Source organism: Salvelinus fontinalis, chromosome 17 (genome assembly GCF_029448725.1).
Source record: "Salvelinus fontinalis isolate EN_2023a chromosome 17, ASM2944872v1, whole genome shotgun sequence".
NCBI lineage: Eukaryota > Metazoa > Chordata > Actinopteri > Salmoniformes > Salmonidae > Salvelinus > Salvelinus fontinalis.
The window spans coordinates 3,491,927-3,503,778 of record NC_074681.1 but is presented as its reverse complement, the minus strand read 5'-3'; the positions used below and the strand labels follow the sequence as shown (position 1 = coordinate 3,503,778).

The 11,852-nt window shown below is 43.3% G+C and overlaps 1 protein-coding gene across 2 annotated transcripts in view; it reads right to left on the bottom strand.

The window, feature by feature from the left end:
- LOC129813582 (rho guanine nucleotide exchange factor 18-like) overlaps nucleotides 1-11,852 on the bottom strand; it is a 53,509-nt gene that overhangs the window by 20,823 nt on the left and 20,834 nt on the right. For both annotated transcript variants that reach the window (XM_055865907.1, XM_055865906.1), the window contains exons 8-16: nucleotides 8,532-8,786; nucleotides 8,122-8,201; nucleotides 7,831-8,009; nucleotides 7,311-7,384; nucleotides 6,847-7,032; nucleotides 6,150-6,362; nucleotides 5,357-5,436; nucleotides 5,038-5,085; nucleotides 4,158-4,340 (exon numbers count right to left, since the gene is read on the bottom strand). In XM_055865907.1, coding sequence (XP_055721882.1) covers nucleotides 4,158-4,340; nucleotides 5,038-5,085; nucleotides 5,357-5,436; nucleotides 6,150-6,362; nucleotides 6,847-7,032; nucleotides 7,311-7,384; nucleotides 7,831-8,009; nucleotides 8,122-8,201; nucleotides 8,532-8,786 — 1,298 coding nt within the window. The remainder of the gene's footprint in view (nucleotides 1-4,157; nucleotides 4,341-5,037; nucleotides 5,086-5,356; nucleotides 5,437-6,149; nucleotides 6,363-6,846; nucleotides 7,033-7,310; nucleotides 7,385-7,830; nucleotides 8,010-8,121; nucleotides 8,202-8,531; nucleotides 8,787-11,852) is intronic.

The window sequence follows — 11,852 nt, the reverse complement described above, 5'->3', positions numbered from 1 at the left end:
TACATCCACCCAAGTGGCATGACACAAATTCTTGTGTCATCATCTTAAATGATAAACAAATCACATTTGCAAAATAAGAGTTTACTTTAATTGAAAAATCCTGTTTTAATGGTTCTTCTTGGATTCTGAGTGTTTGTCTCATTTTGAAAGGTAAAGAAAAGAAAGAGAGAAAAAAAAAGTTATGAAGTCTTTTTACGTTGCATGTTGGAATTTACAAGGATTGAAGTCCTCTGCTTTTGGGCTAAAGAGCAGAAACCCAGACTTCCTGAAAGAAATGGATGATGTTGATATTGTAGTACTACAGGAAACATGGTGCAGAGGTGATGTTTCCACTGGCTGTCCACTAGGTTATAGGGAGATAATCATACCATCCACTAAATTAAAAGGAATCAAACAGGGCAGAGACTCAGGGGGAATGCTAATATGGTATAAATCTGAACTAATTAATTCAATCGAATTGATCAAAACAGGAAAATTCTTTATCTGGTTAAAAATCAACAAGGAGGCTATCTTGACAGATAAAAACGTCTTCCTCTGTGCCACATACATTCCCCCCTCAGTCACCCTACTTCAATGAAGAGAGCTTCTCCATTCTAGAGGGAGAGATTAGTCACTTTCAGGCCCAAGGTAACGTACTGGTCTGTGGAGACCTGAATGCTAGAACAGCAGAAGAACAAGACACTATTAACAGTCATGGGGATAAACACCTACCAGGAAGCAATAACCTTTCCCTCCCCACATACCCCCACAGAAACAACTATGACAAAGTGAAAAACAAAAACGGAGTACAGCTCCTGAGGCTCTGTCGAACACTGGGTCTGTACATAGTCAATGGCAGGCTGAGAGGAGACTCTTTTGGTAGGTACACCTACAGCTCATCCCTTGGCAGCAGCACTGTAGACTACTTCCTCACCGACCTAAACCCAGAGTCTCTCAGAGCCTTCACAGTCAGCCCACAGTAAAATCACAGTGTATCTGAGAAGAGCAGAACCCAACCATGAAGCATCACGGCCCAATAAATTACATGGTACTAAACAAACCTATAGATGGAGTGCAAACAGTACAGACATCTACCAAAAAGCAATTAGTAGCCAAAAAATACAATCTCTCCTGGACAACTTTTTAGCCTTAACATTCTCCTTCATCAATGAAGGTGTAAATTTGGCCGTTAGAAACATAAACTTTATATTTGACAAATTAGCCTCCTTGGCTAATCTAAAGAAGCATAAGAGCAAACCAAAAATAACAGATAATGAAAAATGGTTTGATAATGATTGCAAAAATCTAAGAAAGTCATTGAGAAATATATCTAATCAAAAACACAGAGAACCAGACAACAAAAATATACGCCTTCAATATGGGGAAACACTGAAGCAATAAAAACGCACCCTAAGAACAAAAAAGGAACAGCACATTAGAAATCAGCTGGTTGGAATTGAGGAATCCATAGAATCAAACCACTTCTGGGAGAATTGGAATAAATTAAACAAACCTCATCATGAGGAATTGGCTATCCAAAATGGGGATATGTGGAGAAATCACTTTGCAAACCTCTACAGCAATATAACAAAGAGCCCAGAACAAAAAGATATACAAGAAAAATTACAAATCCTTGAATTAGCAGTCAAAGACTATCAGAATCCTGTAGATACCCCAATTACAGAAGAAGAATTATTGGAAAAACTATGCAATCTCCAACCCAAAAAGGCCTGTGGTGCTGATGGTATTTTAAATGAAATGATCAAATATACAGACCACAAATTCAAATTGGCTATACTCAAACTCTTCAACATTATCCTCACTGCAGGTATTTTCCCCGATATTTGGAACCAGGGATTGATCACACCAATCTATAAAAATGGAGACAAATTTGACCCAAATAATTAGAGGAATTTGCGTTAACAGCAACTTGGGGAAAATTCTCTGCAGTATTATAAATAGCAGACTACATCATTTCCTTGACGAACACAACGTCCTGAGCAGAAGCCAGATTGGATTTCTAAAAAATTATCGTACAACAGACCACATTTACACCCTCCACACTCTAATTGATAAACAAGTTAACCAAAACAAAGGCAAAATCTACTCGTGTTTTGTAGATTTCAAGAAAGCATTTGATTCAATTTGGCACGAAGGTCTTTTTTTATAAACTAATAGAAAGTGGTATTGGAGGGAAAACATATGATTTTATTAAATCAATGTACACTAAAAACAAATGTGCGGTTAAAATTGGCAACAAGCAAACAGACTTCTTCTCTCAGGGGCGGGGAGTGAAACAGGGCTGCCCAATAAGTCCAACATTATTTAACATCTACATTAATGAATTGGCAAAAACATTAGAAGAATCGGCAGCACCTGGTATCACCCTACACAACACTGAAATCAAGTGTCTGCTGTACGCAGATGACCTGGTGCTGCTGTCTCCCACTAAAGAGGGGTTACAGCAGCACCTAGATCGTCTTCACAGGTTCTGTCAGACCTGGGCTCTGACCGTTAACCTAAAAAAAACTAATATAATGATATTCCAAAAAAGGTCGGGAAATAAGGATGACAAATATAAATTCTATTTGGACACAGTTCTATTAGAACACACCAAAAACTACACATATCTAGGACTAAATATGAGCAACACAGGTAGCTTTCACATGGCTGTGAATGAGCTGAGAGACAAAGCAAGAAGAGCATTCTATGCCATTAAAAGGAACATCAAAATTGAAATTCCAATTAGAATCTGGCTCAAAATTTTTCAATCAGTTATAGAACCAATTGCTCTATATGGCAGTGAAGTATGGGGTCCACTCTCTAATAATGAATTCACCAAATGGGACAAACATCCAACTGAAATATTGCATGCAGAGTTTTGCAAGACTGTATTGCAAGTTCAAAGAAAAACTCCAAATAACGCATGTAGGGCAGAATTGGGCCAATACCCCCTCCTCATTCGAATAGAAAAAAGAGCCATCAAATTTTACAACCATCTAAAAACAAGTGACCCTAAAACATTCCATCACACAGCTCTACAATGTCAAGAGATGAAACCAGAGAAGAGTCCCCTCAGCCAGCTGGTTCTGAGGCTCAGTTCACCAACCCAAACCAACCCCATAGAGCCTCGGGACAGCCCTCAGAAAATCTGGCCCAACCAAATCATCACAAAACAAAAAGAAAAATATATCACCTATTGGAAAGACACCACAAAAAATCAAAGTAAACTTCAATGCTATTTGGCTCTAAACAGACAGTACATGGTGGCAGACTATCTGACCACTGTGACTGATAGAAAACTGAGGAAAACATTGACTAGGTACAGACTCAGTGAGCACAGTCTGGCTATAGAGACCGGTCGTCACAGACAAACCTGGCTGCCCAGAGAGGACAGGCTGTGCTCACTCTGCTCCAGGGGAGAGGTAGAGACAGAGGTGCATTTCCTACTACACTGTGACAAATACTCAGACCTAAGAGCATATTTCTTTCCCAAAATTATAACTCAATACAAAGAATTTGAAACTATAAAAGATGAAGAAAAAATCAAATATTTATTGGGTGAAAAGCCAAAATGTGCAGTTTTGGCAGCCAAATATGTGTCCTCCTGCCACAACCTGAGGGACAGCCAGTGAAAAATCCCATTTAGCTTAGTTTTGTTTTGTCTTTCATACCAGGTCATATGTCTTCTCAAGTCATGTTGACACGGTTCTACTACCATTTATTTAATGTATTGTTGTTCTGATTAATATTGTTGTTGTTAATGGTGATCCCATGTCCACTACTACTAGTATTATTACTGTTGGTCCCACCATTTATTCATATATAAATATATATATATTTTGTATATATATACATATATATTTTATTTTTATTTTTCGATATGTATACTTTGACAATGTAAGTAATAATGAACTTGCCATGTCAATAAAGTCAATTGAATTGAATTGAATTGATATGTACTCTTCCAGATACATGAGATGTGAATACCCCTGATGTAGTGGATCTAACTCTTAACTTAAGAGGTCCTGCTGGTTTTCTGTTCTATGGCTAAATCAGTCCCTGATTAGAGGGGAACAATGAAAAAATAAAATAAAATAAAAAACTGACTTCGAGGTCCAGAGTTGAATTTGAATTTCCCTACCTCCGTTTCCCTAACACAATAAACTGTATTGTACCTGGTTTTGGCGGTGCTGTGTCTGCAGCTTGTGGAAGTTGGCCACCTCTTCTCTCTGTTTCTCCAGGTTACGTTGTTTCTCCTGCTCCAGGAGCATGTTGCCTCGGTTGCGACCCGGACGCTCACGCTCCAAAAGAGAGGCACGCTGGAGCTCAATGTGGCTGTCCTGCTGGGAGACGATGGCCTACGGAGAGGGACAGTGGACATACTTAGCACCAGGAGGCAGAGGGCATATGATACAAAACTCATCATACTGGCTGTATTTCTTCCTGCTTGAATGTGAATAGCTCAGATACACATGAAAACATGAAATGACCCTGGGAATCGATAGAACATAGCTCAGAGATGCACAAATATGAAGTAACATTCAAAATGGTTAAATCTTTCCTTTAACACCAGCAAGGGGCAGGAAACAAACTTAACACCAGTGATGGACAGGGTACAAACGTCAGACTAGGGAGTCGCAGGGGACACAGTTAAAACTGAATCTAATGGTAAGATAAGACAGGACGAACCTACAACTGTGTCTGTAGCATGTAAAGAATATATACACAGAGTATACCAAACATTTGAAACACCTTCCTAATATTGAGTTGCGCCATGCAGCTACCGGTACTTCCATACCCTGTTCAAAGACACTAATATTTTGTGTTGCACATTCACCCTCTGAATGGCACACATACATAATCCATGTCAACATTTTCTCAAGACTTAAAAATCCTTCTTTAACCTGTCTCCTCCCCTTCATCCACACCGATTTGAACTGTATTTAACAAGTGACATCAATAAGGGATCATATCTTTCACTAGGATTCACCTGGTCAGTCTGTCATGGAAAGAGCAGGTGTTCTTAATGTTTGTATGACTCAGTGTATGTCTTACCTGCAGACCGTAGAGCCTATGTGAGAGAGTCAGCACGGTGTAAAAGAACTGGGGAGATAGAGAAATAAGGTTGAGACAAGAAAAACTATTAAACTTCAGATATTCAGGAGACTAAACATCAAGATATTGTATGTTCAGATTGAGAGTAATCTTGGCTTCAGGGAAGGATGGATTTGGGAGAACTACAGTATGATTCTGGTACCTCAGCAGCTTGTAAACCATGAACCAGACAAACTAAACACTAGTCCACACCTCCCTTCCTCTCTGAGGAGAAAACGAGAGCACGCTTGCGAGGAGATTGGAATAGCCAGTCACTCACCGACAGTTCCAGGTTCTCCGATTGGTCGAGGTCCTGTAGCTGGGGGTCAGAGTTTGAACGTTGAGGTCGTCCCTCTACATCTGGAAAACATTATGTTAAACTGTGTTCAAAAGATAACAATGGATTTGTGAGATATGAGGAACGATAGGACCAGATATGGACATAACAGTCCATCTGTATGGGTATAATAGTCCATCTGTATGAGCGGCAGACCGACTGAGCGGCAGACCGACTGAGCGGCAGACCGACTGAGCGGCAGACCGACTGAGCGGCAGACCGACTGAGCGACAGACCGACTGAGCGACAGACCGACTGAGCGACAGACTTACTCTTGATAGACCACTGCACCACTCGGGAGGCCCAAGACACTGCATCGTAGTGCTAGCTGTGTCACGAGAGATTCTGGGTTCGAGTTCAGGCTCTGTCGCAGCCGGCCGCGACCGGGAGACCCATGGGGCGGCACACAATCGGCCCAGCATCGGCAGGGATGTCCTTGTCCCATCGCGCACTTGCGACTCCTGTGGCGGGACGGGCGCAGTGCACGCTGACACGGTCGCCGGGTGTATGGTGTTTCCTCCGACACATTGGTGTGGCTGGCTTCCGGGTTAAGTGGGCATTGTGTCAAGAAGTAGTGTGGCTGGTTGGGTTGTGTTTCGGAGGACGCACGGCTCTTGACCTTCGCCTCTCCCGAGTCCGTACGGGAGTTGCAGCGATGGGACAAGACTGTAACTACCAATTGGATACCGCGAAATTGGGGAGGGGTTAATAATTTTTTTATAAATAAAAGACTTACTCTTGATGGGGGTGTGAGGGTTGCAGTCGTAACCTCCAAAGGTCTCCGCTCTCCTCAGCACCGACAGGTTCCCCAGCCGCCCAAGGCCGAGCCCCCCTAGACAAAGCCGTACCACTTCTGGCCTCAAACTGAACCTCCCTGGTCCCAGGCTGTCCTCTGGATGGGGATCTCGCACAGTCACACCGGACAGGAGAAGGTTCTGCAGATTCTCCACTGAGAGAAGAAGAAGAAGAAGAAGAACCTAAAATCTGATCATCTGGCAGACAAGCTGACATTGGATTATCATGGTGGGTCAACATTTAGAACAGATTTACTAAAGACGATGGTGACGTGAACTATTATCAGATCAGACCTGCCAAGGTCAGGGGGTAAACAGAGGGGATGGGGGAGATACTACAATATTGCTTTAACCTATCAAATTTAACCTATCAAACTATGTCTCAAACCCTCTCAGATCTCCACAATTGCTTAGGTCAGTGGTTCCCAAACTGTGGGGCGCTCCCCCTAAGGGAAGACCTTAGAAAGCTATTTATAACGTGTCAGAAATGTCCAGATCAACTAGCCCATGTCAGCTAACGGCTTTTAGCCAGTCCATTTTGTTATAATGTTTCAATCACTCAGGAGGGCCTGAGTGAAAAGTTTTGGGCACCCCTGGCTTAGGGCATGGTCTAGGAGTGGATTCGTGCTTCCTTCCTACCCTCAGTGATGGCCCCCTTGAGCAGTGTCTCCCCCTGCTGGAGGTCTGAGGCGTCACCGCGGAGCAGCAGACATGAGTGGGCAGCTAGATCATCTATCCCTGTTACAGCCTCCGCCATGTCAGCAAACATCTGCAGCTTCTCTGTCAGGCTCTGCATGATCTGGGAATCCTTCACATACAGACGCTCTGAAAACACACAGATTCTATGGTAAAAAAACAAACAAACACACAAGACGCTCTGGAAACACATTCCGTAAGGCCTGACAATGGGAGGCCTGACAATGGGAGGCCTGACAATGGGAGGCCTGACAATGGGAGGCCTGACAATGGGAGGCCTGACAATGGGAGGCCTGACAATGGGAGGCCTGACAATGGGAGGCCTGACAATGGGAATTGAAGGCATTTGGACAGCTGTTATTGAGGACATTTTGAAGCTCTCTGGTAGAGCTGGTAGAGTCTCTTACCTTGGAAGTCTCTGAGCCTGGCTAGCCTGGCCTCCTCCTGCTCATTGCTCAGCTGCTCCTCCATTACTGGACAACTGGGACACAAAGAGAGTCCAACACACCGGGGTTACTATACGCCCTAAGAACTGACCCATACGCTGATTACAAATCAGTTGAAAGTGTAGAAAGTAAAATAACTTGTCATTCTTACCTATGTCATTCCTACCTATGCCATTCCTACCTATGCGATTCCTACCTATGCGATTCCTACCTATGCGATTCCTACCTATGCGATTCCTACCTATGCGATTCCTACCTATGCGATTCCTACCTATGCGATTCCTACCTATGCGATTCCTACCTATGCGATTCCTACCTATGCGATTCCTACCTATGCGATTCCTACCTATGTCATTCCTACCTATGTCATTCCTACCTATGTCATTCCTACCTATGTCATTCCTACCTATGTCATTCCTACCTATGTCATTCCTACCTATGCGATTCCTACCTATGCGATTCCTACCTATGCGATTCCTACCTGTTGACAGCGTCTCGTATAAGGCTCATCCAGGCGTTGCAGTCCTCTCTGGAGGATGTGTGTATCTCGTACATCTCTGGCATGCTGGACGAAGCACTGATCAGGAACATAGCCTTGTCCTCATGGGCCATCTCCCTGACGATCAGCATCTGGAGGGAGATCACCGACGTCTTGTTGTCCTGAAAAAGGAGAGGAGGACGAGGAGGAGAAGGAGATAGACGATTAAAATGGGTTTAAAATTAAAATGAGTAGCTGGACACAGATTCTCTTATATTGAGAAAATTCCCTCACCACATTAGCAAATATGAGTTTCTGGTCCTTTTCCTTTTGTAAGAGCAGCAGGACATCTGACAACAGAACAGCATGGATGTCTGAAGACATGGGATAGAAACAGACAAACACTCAAATCAACAAATACACCATCCTCACAGATCATCACAGCATTCCTAATAGATAAGTATGACTATGATCAGGAGTTCTGACTGTGTGACCTGACCAGAAGGAATTATGGGTTCTAGATATAGACTATAACAGGGCCTGATAGGTCACATGAGGTCTTGGGTGTCTAGAATGAGAATCACTGATTACTAGAAGAAACAATCGCCAATTTTCCCGAAAAACTGCAGTAAAAACCAAGCTTTTACACCGCAAATATCAAAAAATGGCAAGATCCCAGAAGGGCCGATTAGAGAGGTCACCACCTTTGAGCCGTCCGTTTGCCACCCGACAGTTGACCGTCCCCTCGTGGAGCAGGGTTCTGAAGCCCTCAGCCAGATCCTCTCTGGTGAATTCCCTGCCGTCCTTCCACCGGCCATGGGAACGAGGCTCCAGCCTGCTGCCTATGTCTCTCAGCCTGGAGGCCCTCTCATAGTCATGGACCTGGGAGTCCACAGCAGAGATGGTCTCTTTGATCAGAACCAGGGCCTGGGCCAGGGCACCGTGCTCCTCACTGTCGGCTGGTGGGAGGAGGAGGAGGACACACAGAGAGAGAAGTCAGACGACCAAAATGGAACTTGTGGAACTTCTTTAATGGAAAACAATTCCAGTAAGTACACGTTCTACTCAACAGGCATAAAACATTATGTATACCTCTATTGTCTTTAATCAAGAACATATACATTTGACATAAGAGCTTGTCTGACCACCACGCGCACTACTGCCAACTTAAAATCTTAGAATCTACTAAAAGAGCTACAAGATGACATTTCAACATCGCATTTCTACAAAGTCCTACATCCTGTGACACATTTGAAATCGAACTGAATGAATTCATAATGATCAATAAAAATTCACTCGATAACCCCTGGATTTTATGGGATGCCACCAAAAGGTTTTATTTAAAATAATGCAACTGCATTTGCATCTGGGTTGAATAAATCACAATTAAAGTAGATCACAATGAAAGTAGATATCAGATTCGGACATGTTATTTACTGCATTAGAGCATTCTGAAACAAATACTTTTTTCAGACCAGATAGCTATTACTCTTTCCAAAGTCAAGACAGAACTTACATTTATTGAGAAAACAGAGAAGAGAATTTGCCATTCCCATTGAGATAAACTCAACCATTACTTTCATAGTAATCGTCCTAGTCGTTTACTGGCCGAAGCAGTAATGATCAATTAGCTGATGTAGTAATTCCTCTGTTTCAGATTCAATAGTTGCTATCAAACCCCAAATTAATCAAAGTTTATCTTGCTTCTATAGAGAACTGTTCACCTCTGATTGTAAATCCACACCAAGCCAGACTTTCTAACATAATAAAGAACTTCTCTCAACAGAAGACACCTCGCGTTGGATAGATGAATAAAGGCAAATCACCTGGATGGGTTAGTATTCCTCCTGAGGTCTATTAAAAATGTTGGATTAAATTAGGTCCACTATAGCTTGAAATTATGAACACAGCCGTTCACAATGGTTCATTTCGGGAGAGATGTGAACACTAATTTCGGTTATATATATATTTTTTAAAGGTAAGGATGCCACCTAGTGTTCTCAGTATCGCCCCTTATCTTTGATGAACACATACGAAACTGTTTTCCAAAATGTTGTCATCCCGTCTCGAGACTCCACACGGAACCAAAGCGGTTTGTTAAGAAAAAAAAATTCTCTCAGAAAACCTCCGTCGACTATTACATATCATAAATGCTTCATCAGAAACAGCAGCTCCTTGGCCTGTAATCTCTCTCAATGCAGAAAAAGCTTTTGATAGACCAGAGATATGTCCATTGTGGTCTGTATGGGAATTGTCTCTAATTTCATTAATATGCTTAAAATACTATATGCCAATCCCTCATCCATAGGGAGGCCGTATCTGCTCTGCTCCATTCAGAATCACTAGAAGCAGCAGATAAGGAGATCCAATTTCACCTTTGCTATTATCCATGGAACCCCTGACCAAAGCAATTCGTCAATCGAAGAGAATAACACCAATTTCCCTCAAATCACTTCATCTCATTAAACACAGACAATATTTTCCAATATCTAGACAACGCATCGAGAATCACTCCCGAACACATTGAAGATGATTGGTAAATTCTGTTTTATCTCAAGTTATAAATGAATCTAACCAAATCTGCCCTCGTGCCGCTCAAGACCCTGATGGAGGACTCCATCTCTACTTACGGAATCCCAATCGGTTCCATTTTAAAAACTTGGGAGTAGATATACTTATATACTTCTTATATAATATAAGAATATTTCGAAGATAAATAAACAATGCATAGACTGAGGACGAGAGGTCATGATTTTGGAAAAATATGGAAAAACAGAGGATTCATGACGTCACTGGGAACTCCTGTGAAGAATGGACCAGAGGTGACGGACCAGAGGGGACGGACCAGAGGGGACGGACCAGAGGGGACGGACCAGAGGTGACGGACCAGAGGTGACGGACCAGAGGGGACGGACCAGAGGGGACGGACCAGAGGGGACGGACCAGAGGGGACGGACCAGAGGGGACGGACCAGAGGGGACGGACCAGAGGTGACGGACCAGAGGGGACGGACCAGAGGGGACGGACCAGAGGGGACGGACCAGAGGTGACGGACCAGAGGTGACGGACCAGAGGTGACGGCTCTACTGAATGCTCTCCAGTTACCTGGACAAGTTGCAATTTTGAAAATGAAAGCGCATGGGAAAAACCTTTCCAGACGAGAGTAAAGGTAATGATCTGGCTGACAGAGCTGCGAAGGCGGCTGCCAAGAGAACAACTCTGTCACCTAAACTCATTAGGAGACACACCTTGGATACATTGACACACATTAGAGATATGCAAAGCAGAGATCCAAAAGACGAAGTGTGGGAAAGGATGGCTGCAGGATGCAAACTCAACCAAGAAGGTGTGTAGAAATACAACCTGAGATGTGTAGCGCCAAATGCACTCTTACCCTACTTGGCAACACAGATCCACTCTTTGGGACACATTGGTGTGGACAAGATAGTTTATTGTTTTGTGGGAAAATGGTGGAATCCTGGTATGCAGGAAGAGGTTGAGGCTGTTGTGGCGAATTACAACATTTGTATGGAAAACACCACCAAGGGACGAGTGAAAGTACAGACACGACGAGCGCCTACCCCACCAGGACCCGTCAGACATCTACAGCTTGACTACATCACGCTGCACAAATGTAAAGGACATGAAGATGTGCTGGTCGTTGTTGATCGTTTCTCACGATGGGTTGAAGCCGACCCTACTAAGAAAGGAACTGCACCACACACAGCTGTAATTCTGATTCGAGAAATCATTTCCAGATGGGGATTTCCGGAACAATTAGAATCTGACCAAGGCACTCATTACACAGGAAATGTGTGTTAGGCCGTAGCTCGTCTTCTGAACATAAGGGCAGTGTAGTTGCCAGTCTATCATCCTTAATCGTGTGGACAGGTAGAACGCACAAATGGAGTTTTGAAAGTGAGTCTGTCAAAGACGCATCGAGAAGGGATAGCATGGCCAGATGCATTGCCTACGGTATTATGCAGTATACGGGCAACACATAATAAAACCACATGGTTGAGTCC